The sequence below is a fragment of the Epinephelus fuscoguttatus genome, linkage group LG15, assembly GCF_011397635.1.
Source record: "Epinephelus fuscoguttatus linkage group LG15, E.fuscoguttatus.final_Chr_v1".
Classification (NCBI taxonomy): Eukaryota; Metazoa; Chordata; class Actinopteri; order Perciformes; family Serranidae; genus Epinephelus; species Epinephelus fuscoguttatus.
Genome location: NC_064766.1, coordinates 14537205 through 14555856, shown reverse-complemented (window position 1 = coordinate 14555856; position 18652 = coordinate 14537205). Strand labels below are relative to the sequence as shown.

Genomic DNA, 18652 nt, shown 5'->3' with positions numbered 1-18652 from the left:
CTGCAAATGTTGGACCCCTAATTTTCTCGACCCTGGGTTGCTGCAGAGTGATGTGTCTTTTAAGAGCACCTGAGAGGAAGCAAAGTGTGCTACCGCTTTGCAAAATCTCAAAGAGCACTTCTGTCTCAGAGTTTTTAAACAACACTTGCTGTTATTATGATGATGCTAGCAGGTGAGATTGATCTGTTCTGATGTAATCTCAAATTGCCTGAGTGGGCCTGGGTGGATGAGATCTGCCTGAGATTGATGAGGTCTAATGGAGTCTTGTTTGGGTGCTCTTGATACCTTTAAGATCCGATGATACTGGCGCGCCACTGCATCTTAATTCAGCTTAATTTAGCCACAAATTACTTATCAACACTTGCGCCTTGTTGAGTTGTGAGTTTTCCACACTGTGGCTTACGCATGTGTAATGTTTCAGCATGTCTGAGGAGTTATATATGAAGATAACATGAGACACAGCAATGTGCATAATGTGTGATGCAAATCATCCCCAGGGCTCTGGTGCTTATGGTTGGATCTTTGTTGGGAGTTTAATCAATCAGCCACAGCGCCTTAATTAATCGGCATGATGAACAGGAGAAATAATTGGTTTTCTGCCAGATGTGAATCTGTTGCAAACTAATGCCAGCCAATCAGGATCCAATTTATAATCACAAAACTGATCTGGACGACAAAACACTTAAAGGATCAGAGAAGAATAAACACACTAGACAATGGAAGTAATATGGCTTTGGCTTTGGATTTAAAATTCTGATAGGAGGCAGTTGCTTCTGCATGTTGTACCGAGGTATTTTGGATGCCTAATTGGATCTACATGGTGTCAAAATGATCATCAGTCTCATTGACTGGATAGGATGGGAAATGTGGTGGAATGTCATTGTCTTTTTTCCTTTAAAAAACAAACATATTGCTAATTAATTGGCATGCAAACAATTAATTGGCACCTCCCCAGATGTTTCTGAGAGAATCTGCAGAAAACTAATGAGGGGTGTCTGGTTTTCCATTGAAGCAGCAGATGTCATTAATTGCAGCCCACACTGACAATACTGATCTGCCCCACTCCAATCAGACCAGGTAACCAGTGGCTGAAACAAATGGAAAAGCACTGGAGCCAGTAAATAGCCGGGGTCGAGATTGAAAACCACTGGTTTAGCCCAGTGCCAGCGGATCCAAATGGAAAAATAGCTTAGGCCTCTTATTAATGTCACAGTGGCTAGGCGGTAATTCCCCCAGGCTCTGTGTACCTCGGCTTGTTAATGAGTCACTGCTTATCAGTCAGCCTTGTTAACAGGCAGAGGCCTCCCATCCAAACCGCCTACTGCTATTGTGTGCTAGCCGTACTGTGTATTAGCCAAATGTTCCCCCATCTTGGCACACAGGAAGTCAACAGTAAACAACGGCAGCACACACAGGAAGTGGGCATCAAGCCAGTGAGAAAGAGCTGGTCCAGGGGGGAAGGAGCCCATTTTGTGGCAGGATAAAGTGAACCGCTGGCAGAGGCACACACATGCGGAGCCCTCCCGCCTGTAAATCTTACCACACTAACGATTGGTCCACACTGCTCCCGTCCTTTAATCCTCATTCATTATTGGTCTCAGCTGGAAGCATCGGGCTTCATTCACTTGTTCTGACCAGCAGAACTCGTTGAGGTAAATAAACTATTAGGCATGTTTTCTTGTCACGAATGCAAACATTCTCCTGGGGTCTGGGATCAGGCTGCCATGGAGTTGAGGGCCAGGTGGCTGATGGGAGGCCACAGCGAGCTGCACTACACACTGTCTGTTGAGTGCTCAGGCTGACGGACCCTCCGCACTCCACAGCAGCCCCGAGGTAACTGGGTCAGCAGTACAGAACCAGGGCACAGCCGGCCAATTGCATGCCTAATCTGTGCCCTTCTGAGAGGCACTTTCCATCCGCAGCGCATGGCTGCACATCCAGCTGTGGAAATGGATATGTCAAATGGCGCGCAATTAGTGTCTCCCCGATTCGTTCACTTGCTTTAAGGAAGCCTGGTCACAGATAAATCCAGAAAAAAACAGAGTTACTGCTGTCCTTTCCCTGACTTTGACATACATCAAATGAAGATGGGACACTGGAAGTAGAAGAGTTGGGAGTCCAAGGTTGGACAAGAATTTAAGCAGGCATGACATGAAAAGGGACAAACAGTCTGCATGTTTTTAATTCACTGTGGACTCTGAGTATTGCAGTGATGAGCAGTCCTGCTCTCTGATGGCTCATCTGCTCTTGCATTGATTTGCTGAGCTAATCGTTTATCCTCTCTGATACATAACATTGAATTATTTATGCTAAGTAGACCCTTCTGTTCCAGGGCCTCTTAGTGTGGAGATCTCCATTATGACGGCATTATCTGACTGCCCACCCCGCCCTACTCCATCTTCTACTTAACAGCTCTGCTGCTGTGGCACAACAACACCAATCAGACAGATTGGAGCAGATGTGAGCGATGGACCAGTGCTCTGCAGCTTACACACATTTTCCTCTGAAGCTGCAACACCACTGTGTGTCACATTTCTCAAATGTCTGGAAACTACATAGAACAGTCAACACAAGATTCGTATATATAGATTTGTGTGTGTATATATATATATATATATATATATACTTCCCTGCTTGCTGAATCTTTGGCACTTCTTCTCTGCGTTGTATGTGAGCTCCCATAAGACCTGAGTTCCTCGTTTGCCAGAGACAAAGTCTAAAAATGGTCAGTATTTCTTGCGCCAATTCCACCAACAAAGTTCTTACTTCAGTGATTTAAAAAATTGCATTCTTATTCTTACAAATGCCTCTCGAAGTAGCAAAAGAATTATAATTCAGTGTTTTGGACAAAAGTTTTTCTGATTGATTCTGCTGCAGAAATGTTTTGTTGCAGTGTTGTGAATATTAGTATTTGATTATGCTTAGATTGCAAAAATTAATGACAAGAAGACCTTGAGTACAACTAAATGGTTTACAACATGCACACTGCAACTCTGTTAAGTCAGCACTCCATCTCTGCTTTCCTTCTCCTCTCAATTGCACCCTTTGACGTGTTTTCTCATCTCCTCAACACTGTCAGACGTCCCAGGGTTAATTACCTTCCTTGACTGACATGATAATGTAAAACAGCTCTTAGGTGAAACCAAAGCAGGAATTGGTCATGCATGGTCAGGCCTCCCGCTAGGCACACCTTAATCAAATGTGACATGAGTCTGAATGCGAGCCAAAATCGTTTTTGGACCCAAATAACGAACCACTGCCTGGGTCTCAATGACGAGCTACACGGTCGGGGTCAGCACTCTGAAGAGAGATTGATATTTCATCATCAGCACCTCAATCTGGAGATTGTTTGTGTATTTCTCATCATTTCTTCAACAGCTTTCTGGGGCCTTGACAGGCCTCCATTTGCATTTGTTTAGCAGTGACCTCATCCTGGCTTCTTGGCATAGCCAGATTGTTTCTCACTTTTTGCTGCACTGACCACTGTGAGCTCACACTGACACCTCTCCACTTTCCCCACATTTTACATCCAAACTTGCGGAAACACAAGCATGCATAATTCAAGGGAAAGTAAAAACAGCTGATGTGGATAAACGAAGTGGAAGTACAGTAAATGTAGTGCGTGAGATTGCATATCTGTGTGCGAACACGTGTACACTGTGCAAGTGTGTCCATACATGTGCATGCACTGTGCATTCACGGATGTATTCAGATGTGTTAAATCGTGTGGGTGTGCACAAGTGAGTGCAAGGGACCTCTGAGAATACAGTATATATCGCAGATGCAAATCAGGGAACGTCTATTAGAAGCCTTCTTGCCTTTTGTGTGGTCCTATGGTTCTATGCCAAACACTCTGCGCAATTAAACCCTTACTGTAATGAGAAAATACCAACAGGATTCTACCTGAGTCAATCAATTTTCTGTGGATTGAGGGACAATCCTGATACGCCTGTTTTCCATTGGCACGATTTGCCCTCTAAAGGTTGTATTACCGGCAGCCAGTCGCTTGAGAGTTATGTAATTGGAAAAGCACATTGGACAGTGGATTCCTGTTCACTATGTGCTCGCAGCGGGAATGATATCATTACAAAGTGCTTCTCTCATCAAATCCTCTCTTACCATCCGCTTTCAGCCACGCCCAGCTCATCACACACTGAGCTTCAGCCATGATGAGTGTCATGTGTCTGCACCCTGTGTGTATGTTACGTGTGCACACTACTGTGTTGCTATTTGAGAAATGATCAGATGATTACTGCTTATCTCTAGGTGGCATAACCCTCTGACACAGATATGGTTCAGGCACACGTGAGAGACAGAGATGCTGAGCAGGTGAACATGAGAGGAAGAATGCTAGCGCCTGGAGTGTAAGCTTGCTTTGTACTTATAAGTGATTAAAGATGTCATAGAGAGAGGGTAAAACAGGAGGAAGCCACTGGGGCAAGTGAGCTGCTCCAGCAAGGACCTGCAAGTGTGTGAGGACTCCTGTACCCACGTGCAAGTCACACACATTCCTCAAAAACAACGGCAAAAATTCCACTGGGGTCCGGGGAGGTGGGAGTGTCCCATGTGCTTATTAACGGCTCTCTGATTCCCTTGTCATAAAACAGGAAACAACAAAAAAGCCTCAAGTCAACAGATAAGGGGCACCACCGGAGACAGAAAGAGAGGGTCGGGGAGGTCAGGGGCCCAGAGACAGACCGCGAGATGAAGAGAATAGGAGGCTGATAGATAAAGAGTGAGAGAGGTGCTTACCGTAGATAATGTTGCTGTGAACCGCAGCTGCGAATAGTACTGTCAATAAGCTGACACTCCATAATGCGGAGGGGGCTGATGGGAAGGCCATGGTCGGGCGCACAGATCCGCCTGTCTCACTGAATCCTCAGGAGGGCAGAGGAGCTCTGGAGTGTCACCTGCAGAGAGAGCAGTGGAGAGAGATCAGGAAAACAAGCAGGGCAAGCCGAACGGCCACTAATTGCGTCCCTTGCCATTGGTTGGCTACTGCTGAATAAACGCTTGGCCCACCCGTTGCTCACGCGTTGCTCCATGGGTATTCATCGATCTGCTTGTGTCATACCATACTGAGAGGCGATTGAGAGAGACGGGGGTAAGAGGAGGGGGGTGGCGATTGAGCCAAACAGCGGAAAGGATGTGATGATGGTGTATAGGTGGTAATGAGGGTAGAAGAGGAGGAGGGGGGGGGGTTCATATTACTGTGCAATTTATTCATCCACTTTAACAAGCTGTGCGCATGTGGAGTGAAGGAAATCGAGTGTTTTGGGCAGCCCATAACCGAGCCCCAACTAATTCACGCTAATTGGAAATAACGCAAAGCAACAATCCCCCAATTGCTCGTAAAAAAACACAGAAGAGGGAAGAGGAAAACACAACACGGCGGAGAGATGCACCTGTCGCCCGCTGAGAATACACGGTGCGCTCTGCAAAAGACTGGAAACGGACAGACGTGCATAATAGCAGCTCAGATACTCGCTCTCCCTCTCCCTCTTTGTCAAACACACACACACACACACACACACACACTCCCTCGTTTTCTCTCACGCACATCCCTTAAAATAGCAATGGCCTGCGCCGAGGTAAGCTCTCGGTCCATCTGCGAAACGCTCCCTCTTTGCCAACGCTGACAGGGTGCCGTGGCAGGAGTGTTGCCTGCGGGACGGGCGGGCGGTTAAGGGCGGGGATAGAGGGTGGGATGGAGGAGTGGGGTGGGGTGGGGGGCACGGGATGGGATGTCGGGATTGGAAGGGGTGGGGTGGTGGTGGTGGTGGGGAAGGGGCTGTGTTTATTGTTGCTCCAGCCCTTCCTGTTGAGTGATGGCGAGAAATGAAAACAAAACTAGAACAAGTGCATCCATGGGAAATAACCCGGACACTCTGGGCGTGATTTAACACAAGTTCTTGCCGTCTGCTCTTGAGTGGAGAGTAATAATAGTAATGGTGATAACAGTGATAATAATAATAACTGCTCGTGGTGGCCTGCACCGCTGCGACGGACCGCGGGAGCACCGGAGTAATGTTGCTCAGGTCGGAGCCTGTTTCCTCACACCTTCTCCCGCACTTGCAGAAATATCTGCTGCTGACGGGATGAGATTCAGAGAGTCTTGTGAAAGGCTGGGGGAGAGGTGGCTGCTGCACACAGCGCGCAGTTGTGATGCTTTTTTTTTTGTGCAGCGCGATAGAGCTGAGAGAGGAGAGGATGCGAGAGGAGTCGGGTACAGAGCAGGCAGCCCGACAACTCAACGCATATTCAGAGTAAATTATAAAACACGAGGGGATTATACAGCTCTCTCCCTGGGCAGGCATAACGGATTACACACGCGCACGCGCACGCGCACACACACACACACACACACACACACACACACACACACACACAGCCACCTACCCAGAGTGCGCACACAGACACATTCCTGGAGACGGAAAAGCGTCAGCACTGACAGGTGTCTCCTGTCCGCCCTACAGGCTACAGCCTAACCCCTGGACAACATTACAAACTGCGAAGCAATGCACGGCAACAACCACACACACGCACACACACCGTTATATTCCGCCTCCGGAGTCGGGTTTTGTTGGCGCTGGTCTCCAATAAGGTCCCCAGTACGGTCACTCCTTTGATGCGCAGCAGTCGCTCGTCCGGAGCCTTCTCTCAATCTGTTTTTATCGACTTTTTTTTATCTCCTTGTTCCTTCTCCTGACTCTTTGTTTTTCTTGCTTTTTCCTCCCGTGCTCTCTCTCTCTCCCTCACTCTGTGTTTGTATCGCTTGTCTCTCGCTCGCTCTCTCTCCACGGCTGCCGTTCACTGCAGCAAAAACAGTCTGTCTGAAAGACGAGAGGGAGGGGAGGGGACAAGGGAGGGAGGGATGGAGAGAAGGAGAGGAGGGAGGGGATTTTAATACGATTTGGCCCGTACCATCGGGATAACAGGGCCAGAGCAGGGGCCTACTGGCTGAGAGCAACATGAAGGAGATGGAGCAGATAGACGAGTGTGATCTCACCATACCGAGAAATAACCATAATGTTGCTATAATACTCCACAGTGAGTCTACAATGACCTTATCGCACTTTATGGTATTTTATTATCTCCTGTGGTGGCACATTACTGTAGGATTCCCCGTGATAGCTCTGCTCACTCCATCTAAAGCTTTCACACTGAGTAGGTCTGGCAGCCTGTATCCCTCTTCACTTTTATCATAGGGTTAGACCTACATATCTCCTATAAAGTGAAGCAGCAGAGGTCATCTGGAGTTGATTGTGACGGTTCTCAGTAGCCTATAATGTTTCTTATCATTGATATTATGGAGCTATTATCCCTATCTGGCAGATAGGCCCGCTGCTATTTCCCGTAGGCCTGATAATTTTTTGCAATATGGTAATGATATTACTGAGTCCTTGGCCTTGTGGAGCTGTGGGACTTTTTCCTGTGTCATTGTATCTCCATATTCTCACAATACTGCTGCCTGCCTGCGCCTTAAACAGTCACTTTATTGGGACTTTTCATCTGTTATCACCTAAGAAAATGTATCATACTCCCATCACGTCTACAGCCCACATCATAATGTTTATAACCCCAGGGACTGCATACAAACTTTATTATACGGTAGTGTATATATTCCTGACATTTCACGCACATGCATCAGGACCGTTTGGGAATCAGGATCCAGGGGATGGAAGGGGGGGGGGGGGGGGAGTGGAGGGGTTGTTCAACTTGCCAGAGAGGATTAAGGATTAGTTTTTACTGGCGGATTAGGTCTGTGTGTGGGGAGGCATGATGGGGTTAAACATGGATGGCGGCAGCCGCACGACAACCCAATCAGTGGTGACAAACTGAAACCGGGGAGGTGGGTTTGGAGAAAACACAAAATAATAAAAGCCATGGGGAGCCGGGAGGGGTGAGAGTCGGGGCGTTTGTGGGATCTTCAAGCAAGCAGCTGCTTTCTCTACTGGAAAAAAAAAAAAAGTAGGCTAGTGCAGCTCTGGGCTTTCACGATTTGGGTAATGTAGGTTTTTCTAATGCAGAAACCAAAGTCCACCTTCAGGGGTCCTTGAAAGGATTCCAGAAAGGTCCCCACTCTGATTCCACTAAGTGAAAACCACATAATGACTATTGCATTCCTTATTCTCCATTTGCACCGCCACATTGTTATAATTCAATACAAAATCTGCATTCAAAAATGTTGAGACGACACCATTTCCTGGCACTATGAGTCATTTATGTTCAAAGTAAACCGGAGTCTTTTTCTCTCCCTCTGTCTCTAACCCAAATGGGAGAGTAGAGATGCAGCATCTGGCATCATTAAACACTTGTTATGAGGACGGAAAAGGCTTTAAATGTTTTGTTGTTGGCGCTGCATTAGAAAAGCTTTTGCTCCGGCTTAAATGAGTGGACAGCCCCAGGTGCTGAAAGCGTGCTCGAGCGAGCGTGCATGCGCGCATGTCCACTGACTTTCACACGACGAGGCTGCAGGGCGCTGTGTTGTCCTGCGGTGCATACGTGATGGCCGTATAGAAGACCGGAGCCCGAGCATGTAGCCCTGGACAGTAATAGGCTGGTAACGAAGACGTGCTGTGCTGCTACACCGGAGCTGTGGTCTCAGGCTTTTGCCCGTTTGAAATCTGCATATTAAAGCGCTGACCTTTGCGCGCTGAAAAGGCTCGTGCATGTGAGATTCATAAAACAATACATCCCACATGCACCTGTGTATTGGGCCTCTGCAAAATAAACACATCCCCCAGTGTTTCCATCCATCTATCTATCCTTCCATCCTCTTTCGTCCACCTATCCGTCATATCTCTTGTAAGACACACAGTAGTTGCACAAGCAATAAAACAGCATCCCTACTTTTTTCCATCACTCATCCAAAAAGCCACAACCTTTTCATCCACATCTCTGCCGGGACTCGAACCCGGAGCCTCTGGATTAGAAGTCCAGCGCGCTATTCCATTGCGCCACAGAGACTGTGCCACATTTTTTTCCGATCAAAAGCGGGTTTATACTCCCCCTCCCAGCCCTGCGCAGCATCCTCACCATCCCTCAGCATCAGGACCGCAGCCCTGTGGAAGATAATCAGCCGCCCGGTAGGGGGTGCTGCCGCCGCGTAATCACTAGTCTTTTAAGGCTCACAGAGGCGGCGAGGGCTCCTGCTCTCCATCCCCCATTGCTTCCTCACGGGTTATCTCGTCAAAACATCATAATGGTGATATTATCGGAGCAAAACCAAACGATGGAACATCTTGCATTGTAAACGCATCGATAACTACGAGGCAAAGTGCTCACACCTTGCAGGGAATAGCTCCAGCGAACAGCCCATGTTTTTATTACCTCAGTTACTGTTTCACTTTGAAAAAAAAAACATGAGGAATATTTCTACAGGGTATGGTGTGAACAAACTAAAAGCAAATCAAGTCTTAAACCCCGCAGAGCTTGAGCAATTTTTCTGTCCATCACAATAGAAAATTGCAGTCCGATGGAACTCTAGCTCAGATGGAAATGTGCCTGTAACATGGATTAGGCTCGATGTAGGGAATCGTTTAGATGCCAGACAAAAAAAAAAGTCACAACAGAGAGCAATTTTGCAAGTGTTGTTTTTGTAGTGCCAATTATTTAGTGCTGGCAACTGTTAAAGAGATGTTTGTCCAGTATTGAAGTTGATATGGCTCTGAGGAGAAAATAAAGCATTAAATCAGCGCTCGTGTTTTATAAACACTGACAGTTATTGTAGACAGTTTGCTGAGTGCTTTATGTTTCATCACATGCGTGGCTCATAAATCCATTTTATCAATAGCAAAGTGAGAAGGAATGCAACTTGACAAGCATTTTCCCTCCGAGCCACCAGTAACAAATTGATAAACCAATTCTGTTGAAGCTAACTGAACTAAGTGGTGGTTTTGTTTCTTATCGCAGGTTCAGTTGATCCAAACAGACACATTTTCAAACGAGCTGTTACAAACCAGTATGGGTGCAGCCTCCTCCCCACAACGCTTACTGTTTTGTTTCCCCCGTGTGCACTTGTTACTGTACCCTACATAAATGGAGTTGGATCTGACATCACATCACGGCTTGCTTTTATTCAAACTGCAGGACAAAAGCTGTTCAGGTGCAGCATAGCTCCTGTGTGGCTCAGTGGGAGGCAAGGCCTGAGGCAGGCTGCCGGTGAGGAGCCTGTTCACATACACAGCTTCCACCACTGGGCTGCCTCTCCACATTTCAGCCCCTCTCTTTCCACATGTTAAAAATGCATCCGAGCAGCTGCGGCCGAGGGAAAGGTAAAATATGAATGACAGCCTACAGTAAACAGCCGCTCTACAGACACAAACACACATTCCTGTGCACAGACACGAAGGGCAGGCGCACGGTGATTGAGCACCGAGGGCAAAGAAAAGTGATTAATGAATTTGACGTCACAGCACGATTAGATAAATTACATAAGGACATAACATGTAGGTCACGTCTAATTTTGGCCATCGGTTGTTGTTCACACAGAGAACAAGTGTGAAATAAACTGGGTCACATTTGCATGCACTTTGCACTCCTGCTGCATTTGATGACCCCAAAGCTTTCCAGAGTATAATTAATTCCAAGGGACAAAACATCACAACACCTTTTCTGCATACAGCATAATATAATCCTTTATTTAATACTTTGATGAAATGGGGCCTTCAGTAGGCCAGAACAGAACATATACACAAAACTCCCACAGTGAATCCAGTCCACATTCCCTTCGACTCTCTCCTCCTCTTTCCTTCCTGCTCATCTCTTGTTGTTGTCAGCTCAGAGGAGAGCAACTGCTATGGAGGTGATGACGGACAGAGCAATAACTGTGTAGCCGGTGCGGTAGACCTCTGGGATCCTGAAACCTTTGCCAATGTCCCACCACTGATTTAAATAATAATCAACAAGAAAGGGAAGAGAAAGAAGAACATTTAGTGTAAGAAGCACCAACAGCATTAAAATCTGGGCAAATGGAATATATGTTCTATAACATCAATAAAATGAGATGACAAAAATGAAAATCATGAATTGCAGAGATCTGTCTTCTTTAAAAAGCTCGAAGTCCTGACACCAAACATGGTAATGGCAACAAACTATCAAAGAATCTCAAATATAGAGTGGGGGAAAAGGCAACATTTGCTAGATCTATTAATAAATGAATATATAAATAAAATGATTAAGTCTTACCAAGTGGCGGATGCCGTTATAGGTGTGGAAAGATACAGGGAAGGCGATGCCGAACTTGGCCAACCCAATGAGATAGGGGCCGACGGATAGCGAATGGATCAAGTCCAGGTAGTAGGGGTAATTCCCCGGCAATACCAGCGCTGCCAAGGCAAAGGCTGAGATAGCTAGACACAGACAGAAGTAATGAGACCGGAGATTGGACAAGATGTGGATGTGAATGGGTGTTAAAGGAAAAATGTTGCACATGCATGTTTTAGAGAGAAAGCAATAATTGAGAAATGAACACATGCCAAGGACCAACATGCTGCTACTATTCGATTCAGCTGGATTAGTCTCCATGAGTCACCACATCACCAGACCCCACCGGGCAGTAATTTTTAAACATTGGACTGTGTTATGTAAAGACTTTTGTCCCCTGCTGACTTCAATGAAGGCCAAACAATGGTTCTGTATTGAACAGCCTTTTCATTGGCTGCCTGTTAAAATGAACTACACTCAATGGATCTGTCTAAGCTTCTCTATCTGTGCTGTGTGGATGATTCAAAGACCTAATGGCAGAGGAAATGTTCCTTGTTGAAACACATGGCAGGTGTGAATCAATGTAAACGCAAAAATAAACATGCAATGCATATGGGAACGGACAACCTTTACAATCAAACAAATTAATTCTGAATTTTCATTCCATATGCTAAATAGAATTGAAGGTAGCAGCAGGATATCTGAACATTACATGAAAATTTTATAAAAATCAATATGGCTTGGAAAAATGACTCTCGGCATGCGATACTTTTAATTTACCAGCCCTTTGCAAGGGAGCCACACAGTTGATTTCAGACACACTGATTAAGCATGTGTAATCTTTTGAAAGATAAGTGGTGAGTTACTGTTGGCAGTTGAGGTTGTTGACCTTTATTGAACCCATTAACACATAAACAAAAATGGGCCCAGCTTTTGCAGCATGGTACATCAAGGTCAAGAGTACTGATACACAATGTCACAGCAACACAGGCTCAATGCAAATGAATAAAAGCTGTTAGCAGTCCAGTATTAGGCTTGATTTTCACATGCAACAGGCTGAACTGTATTGAACAACTTCAGTTTTGTAATGCCAGTAAATGCTCTTAGCAGAAATCAATAGCAATGGACTAAAATGCCCTGAAGAGATTTTCAGGGTCAATCAAAAGCTGACAATGGCAGGAGATCAGCTTCACTTCCATGTTAGAAAAACATAAAAGACTCACACAAGTATTATCAAGCATTTGTTTTTTTATGTGGGATCATTAATTACAGAAGGAAGAATAAAAGCAGGCATATTTTATTTTACTTTTATTATAGTTGACAAAGAATAAAAAATGTGTTACCTCCACTGAGTCCCACTCCAGTTCCTCTGTGTGTGATGGACATCATCATGGGGACGGACCATCTGAGACACAAAGAAAATGCCACATGTTTACTAGGATGGCAGATATATGTTGTTGAAAACACATTTGTCTCAGGTTAAATTTGGGCTGGCAAGTTGCATCACTGCAACATAGCACAAAAAGAAACACAGGACTCTTCAAGGATTTTTCAGCTGTAGGCAGCAATGCTTACTGAAAGTGACTGAGACTCACAAGGCAAAGCTGGAAGCCATGAGAGTGAATGAAAGTAAATGACACTTTCATTTACAAATTCTAATATCTACAGGTACAGGCAGAAAATAAACATATGCTCTTACACAAAGTTAACGGGTGAAAGATTATCATTTAAATCACTAGATCCCCAATGTGACAACCAACCAACAGTAGATGTCAAAGACAAAGTGCCTTAACATCAACTAGCCATAAGACTGATCCAAGATGACAGAGAAATACAAGGTGAATAACAAAATTGAGCCAGGGAACTACTGTGAAATTACATGACACATACTGAATAGAAAAGTTTTCTGTACAATAGGTTTTAGAATATTAACTGCCTGACAATACATCAGGTTGCTGATTGCACTACATGGATCCAAAGACAAGAAAATCTCTATCCTGCTGTTTTGTTATAGTTAAAAAATAAAAAGGCTGTAAGATCTGAAAACTGACTTTAATAGTAATATTATTTTCAACATGTTTAATGTGCTGCAGGAGATTTTTTTGTGTCTTTGAAAATAAAAAGCTGAAAAAATAAATCACAAATGGAGCATACACTTTGACTTGAACAGTTGGATATTTCAATCCTTCACTTGAGATTATTTTCTGGACAAAACAAAGACTACACACATACATAGAGTACATACTTGTAAATGGTGAGATGAGGAGACATAGGTCTGTTTAATTTGGCATTTTTAGCCCAGAACTTGTTCATCTCGTCCTTAGCTGTGGTTCCCATTGGAGCAGCACTGCAGAGAGAAAAAAATTAGACTACAGAGGTATACAGATGGTTTATAACAGTTTATAGTACATAAGTTTTAGCATGTATCTGTGTCATTATTATGAGAAGAAGTATTGTATTTATGTTAACCACACTGAGACTTTCTCTCTTTCTCACACGCATGCCCTCATGCACGCACGCACACACACACACACACACACACACACACACACACACACACACACAACTTACTGTCTGTAGAGGACACCATAATGTGGTCTGGAGAGACATACACCCTGGCGGGCCAACGTCCTGTAAACAAGTGTTAGAATTAGAATTTTAATTGCTATGGGGATTTTTGTGTCTGCAGTCAAATAGAAAATAAGACAAAGACAGTATCTAATACACACCAAGTTAACAATAGGAATGTTCAACATTGTTCAGTACTTCATTATATCTATTAATCAATCCTCTTTTATCCTGTGACTAATATTTTTTAATAAATGCTGTCTACACCAACACTACAAAGTCATTACTAAGTCATATTTCTGACAGCAAGATTTATCAAATACCCTACTATTCTTAAGCTCCCATAAACCCGTTTCAAACAAAGACTACAACAATGTTCACACCAGTTTTGGGTTATTTAGGTAAACCAAAGTCAATTTGATCGAGAAGAAGACGAACAGATAATGTTGGTGCAGCCGTCAGTGTCTGTCAAACCATGCTTGTTCATTATCGTGTGTAAGAAGGAATACAGTAACTTCATGGGAAAGTGCTAAACACTGGTTTATCGAGCCCGAGGAGCGCTGTGTTGTCCGTTATCAGCCAGCCAAGGTAAACGAAGTCAACACATTTTGACAACGTAAGCAGTTTCTTCTCTATGCCCTTGTCTTAGGCTGATACTCTGTTAGTTAAGTCACCACAGTTTAGCAACATAGCTAACAGCTAGCCAGCGTTAACTCCGAGCACACTAAACATCCCGGTTAGGAACCCGGGTTTATCAACGGTGATACAACGCCCATATGAAGGCTAAAGGCAGCAAATAATACCTTTGAAGTTCGTCATTAATTGACTAGGAGCCAAAGTCCACTCCCTACTAGCTTTCTAATACCTGAAAAACAGCTAGCGTTAGTCCGCTAGCTAACCTCAGCTAGCGCTGGGTCGCATCATATTTATATGTACAACGATATTAACCAAAGAGAAGAGCTACACTCGGGCGGGCTGTCCTCAGCTGTAACACCATTGTGCTGTAAATGCGCCTACTTAACATGATAACTCCCAAAAACGACACAAAAAGCTTTTCCTGAGCCCAAATATTATGTAGCACTGAAGTACTGACCTTAGAAGGAGCGCCATGTTTGACAAGCAGTCAGCGGAAGTGACGTTAGCGGATGTTATTGTTCCGCCCGGTTGAAACCTTGAGCAGTTGTTCTAAGGTCAGGCGCGATATGAGTGAGCTGAGGACGTGTGATTTTTACATACTTCTTTTCTCATTTACATGTATGAGCTTCCCCACCATATTACACGGCACCAAATACTTTCATACTTGTGAGCCAGGAAATAAATAAATAAATAGAGATTAATTTCAATAGAATAAATGTCTGCTAAAGTAAATTTAAAAATGCTACTAGTAGTAGGCTACTATTATTATACTGTTACTACTATACTATTACTACTATACTACTCTTTATTCATTTATTTTGCATTACTATAGAGTTTAGACAATTAGTTGATTGATTCATCTGTTGCATTTTTTTGCAACTATTTTGATAATCAGGTAATCATTTTTCAGTCATTTTTAATCATTTTTAAAGCAAAAATGCCACACATTCTCTGGTTGTGAGCATTGTCTGCTTTTCTTTGTCCCGTGGAATAGTCTAAACAATTACTTAATAGTTCATCAATGATGAAAATAATCAGTAGCCCTCATCAAGTTTATTTAGACAGTGTTTACAACACAACCCCATACACAGATATCAAGGATTTGCTAAATGAAATGATGCAATACAGTAGGTGCCAACATTTATAGTGAAACAACAGAACATGACACAGGAGCAAAACTGCACATTAGTACACAACCAGTCCAAACCTGAACTATTGTACCCACACCACCAACCTTAAAGATCCCAAGACAGGTGATACAAAAACATAGAAGAAAATGCAGCAGCACCGACATCCACTGTCAGGAAAAAAAATATGTAGAAGTATTAAAAACAAGCCACACACAATCATGCATACTCATGCAGATAGCTAACAGGTAGTAAGGTTAATGATGCCCTGAAGCAGCCCTTGACTGGGATCCCAATGGCCTGGTGCTACAGTATGTTGCATAAAATATAAGAACAGACCATGTAGGACTCAGAGTAGACAAGGTTTAGACTGGTTACATGAGGGGTAAGACCCCTTATAACAAAATTTTCTAAGTAAGTAATTATGACATTGTCTTTGACTTAACATTTAAGGGGCCCTGAATACATAGCTTCCACAAAGCAACTTGGAAGGAAAATGTTCAGCTGCCTGTAGATTTTTTTTTTTTTTACTGTTTTGACAGTAAGGTAACGAGTGTCCAGTGAATAGAAGACATGAGGACATAAATAATGGATGATGACATCAGGAGGAAATGAGCATAGGCAGAGCCCTGCTGACGCCAGGTTTGTGAGGCCAATACCAATTTTGATATTTTACAGTTTAAAAATCTGTTAACAGTGTGAATTGGATGATTTTTCTGATATAAAAATAAATGTGTCAGTGCTTTCTGGTGAACTAATGACATAATGGTGACAGTTACTGCACTCATTGGCTTGGATAGTGATATATCTGCCCTTAACAATCAATCTGTGTTTATTTTAATGTGGCATGTGTAGAAGCAGCTGATACACTTGCACTCAACAACATTACAGTTTTGGTACATGGATACATCCTTCCATGGGCGGATTATGAAACAATTTGTAGTCATACAGTATTTTTTGCAGGGGTTTTTTGCATGTTTTTGTAGTTATTTTGTACCTGTTTGCAGTTTCTTTGCATCATTTCATGGTCATTTTAAGCCACCTGGTAGGTACGCATTAATATGAGTGACGTTTGCATGGGCTCCTTGGTCTACATCTGGTAGGCCCATTCAGAAATCCACAAATGCATTTTACATATTAAAACAGACAAGCTGATCAATATATTTTCCCAGTTTAATGTCTAACTATCAATTAACTCAAGAGTTATACTGCAAAAATAGCAATTAAGGAATATGACAGACAAAATCAATAAATACCAATTAAAACCACTGTCAGGAATATTTTGGAATACATTTTATTTGGTACATTTCACATGGCCGTTATACATCAGTTTGGTAACAGTCTATGTAAGGCACATAGGTGTACATTCCTATTGTTCTGCTGGAAATGTTTTCTGAGAAAACAAAGAGGAAAAACTCAAAGCACAATCAAAAGCCTATTTTCAGCAGTATTTTTTATGATAATCAGATTTGTGAACTGATCCATGCAATATTACAACTGACACACACACAGAGTTCTCCCCTCACAAACACGCACACACTTACATGAACGCATACAAACACAGACACACACACTCACAAACAGACAATTCAAACTGACATTTTCTGAATGTTAATAATATGTCTCCTGCTCCACCCAACCTGGAAGAGAGAGACAGAAAAAGAGAAAGTGTCAGAGACCAAAATGACAGGCGAGCAGTTTTCATAATATCCTTTTGTAATGTTCTATTTGTATTCATCTCGTTGCCTTTGTCTCTGTACGTTTCCAAATGAATCCCCTTATAACTCTAAGACTCTGATCAGCAGCCCGTGACACACAGATTAACAGAAATGATTAACTGTCATGATAAATTGTATTTGTCTCCCCATGTCTTGGCCCTCATCAGCTGAAACGCTGTGGCAGTGAACAGATTTGGAGCTATTGTAGCGTAGTGCATATCATGTGTGTGATCTTTGGGGCATATCTCAAGAGTCTTCATCAGCTTGCTTTAATTTCCTTTCTCGTCATTCTCGACTGTTTCTGTTGGTGTTGGACAGGTATAATCTGTTCCCTGGTGCAAGGTTTACATATGTTCACTGACTTGTTTGAGTGTGACTGCTGCCTACATGCTATGCATTTCACATGCTGCTAAAGGTTTTTGCCTTTAGGCCATTAGAAGAATCATTATGATCATATGTCTTCAGTGCTTCCATCAACAAAATTAGAAGTGGCTTATGTTTTCAGCCCTGTCAGTTAATTAGCAAAATATATTAAAAAGTTAGGAAGGACTTTGGTTGAAATCTAGTGTAGATGCAGCCGTTGGCCCAAGAATCAGATCAAATTAAATTTCAGAGGTGATGTGTGATTTTCAACACTGAATGTTTTCTTGTTTATTTGCCTTGATTTTATGCTCCATTTACCAAACTGAATTCCCATGCAAAGTGCCAGGCAGCAGTGCATTTACATGCTATTTTGTCAGAAATCAAACCTGGAAGACAAACAGTAATCAGTCAAGTGTTGCGGAGGCTGCAGCTTTGAAAAGCTGGAGAATTGTTCCACTTGTTGTGTGGCTTGCTGGAAGCTTGATAGTTTTCAGCTGCATAGGTTATGGCTAGGGTTAACAATAACTTTTAAATGGAAAATTATTACAGTTCCTGCTTTAAAAAAAAAGACAATACATAACCACATAAAAATCTGCCAGAAAGACTTTGCAAATTGCAAAATTTGCATTGTGTACTTTGTCCAAAAAACAAAAACGAAAGAGATTTCAAAATGACGGCTCCTGGCAACAGTGTGTGTTTTCAAACCCGTGCTTTCAGCATTACACCTAAATTAAAGCTTGTAGTCTTCGTCGTCAATAATCATTCCTAATTGCTACCAACATTGTTTTGTAAAATTGGTACCTGTAGTTTCCTTTTTTTGTTGTTTGTTTTTTTAATATTATGTTTTGGCGTTTCTGCTTTTATTTTGATAGAGCGAGAGAGACAGAGTGAATGCAGAAGAGGGGTGGATGACAGGCAGCAAAGGCCCTTGTCTTGTTTTCATATAATGTTTTTGTACTCATTTAGTCTGACACTGAACTTGATCTTCGACTGCGTGTCACCATCTGTCAAATACTTGCTGGGATCCTTCGG

General features: G+C 43.1%; 3 protein-coding genes and 1 non-coding gene across 5 annotated transcripts in view; all 4 read right to left on the bottom strand.

Annotated features, from left to right (window-relative positions):
* Nucleotides 1–6840, bottom strand: part of cadm3 (cell adhesion molecule 3) — a 97637-nt gene extending 90797 nt beyond the window's left edge. Inside the window, exons 1-2 of one of the 2 annotated variants that reach the window (XM_049597880.1) lie at nt 6553–6840; nt 4753–4910 (exon numbers count right to left, since the gene is read on the bottom strand). In XM_049597880.1, coding sequence (XP_049453837.1) covers nt 4753–4843 — 91 coding nt within the window. In that variant the 5' untranslated portion in view covers nt 4844–4910; nt 6553–6840. The remainder of the gene's footprint in view (nt 1–4752; nt 4911–6552) is intronic. The other variant, XM_049597879.1, reaches the window with a different exon arrangement.
* Nucleotides 6841–8896: 2056 nt separating this feature from the next.
* trnar-ucu (transfer RNA arginine (anticodon UCU)) lies at nt 8897–8970 on the bottom strand. The gene has a single exon. It is a non-coding gene; the product is annotated as a tRNA-Arg (tRNA).
* Nucleotides 8971–10613: 1643 nt separating this feature from the next.
* On the bottom strand, nt 10614–16557 carry sdhc (succinate dehydrogenase complex, subunit C, integral membrane protein). Its single transcript, XM_049598058.1, has 7 exons — nt 16537–16557; nt 14870–14961; nt 13780–13839; nt 13454–13555; nt 12552–12613; nt 11191–11354; nt 10614–10887 (listed from the first exon to the last, which is right to left on the bottom strand). The coding sequence occupies exons 1-7, from the start codon at nt 16555–16557 to the stop codon at nt 10783–10785; spliced, it is 606 nt and encodes a 201-aa protein (XP_049454015.1). The 3' UTR covers nt 10614–10782.
* A 253-nt stretch (nt 16558–16810) lies between these two features.
* Nucleotides 16811–18652, bottom strand: part of atp1a2a (ATPase Na+/K+ transporting subunit alpha 2a) — a 50668-nt gene continuing 48826 nt past the window's right edge. Inside the window, exon 24 of the mRNA XM_049597687.1 lies at nt 16811–17179. Within this exon, the coding sequence (XP_049453644.1) occupies nt 17151–17179 (29 nt within the window). The 3' untranslated portion in view covers nt 16811–17150. The remainder of the gene's footprint in view (nt 17180–18652) is intronic.

Excerpts from the sequence above, each read along its gene's own strand:
- sdhc (XM_049598058.1), bottom strand. The coding sequence starts at position 16,557 with ATGCAAAGAAACTGCAAACAG. Across the intron at positions 12,614-13,453 it reads CCTCATCTCACCATTTACAA|ATGGTCCGTCCCCATGATGA; the intron begins GTATGTACTCTA and ends TTTGTGTCTCAG. Across the intron at positions 11,355-12,551 it reads TGGAGTGGGACTCAGTGGAG|CTATCTCAGCCTTTGCCTTG; the intron begins GTAACACATTTT and ends GTCTGTGTCTAG.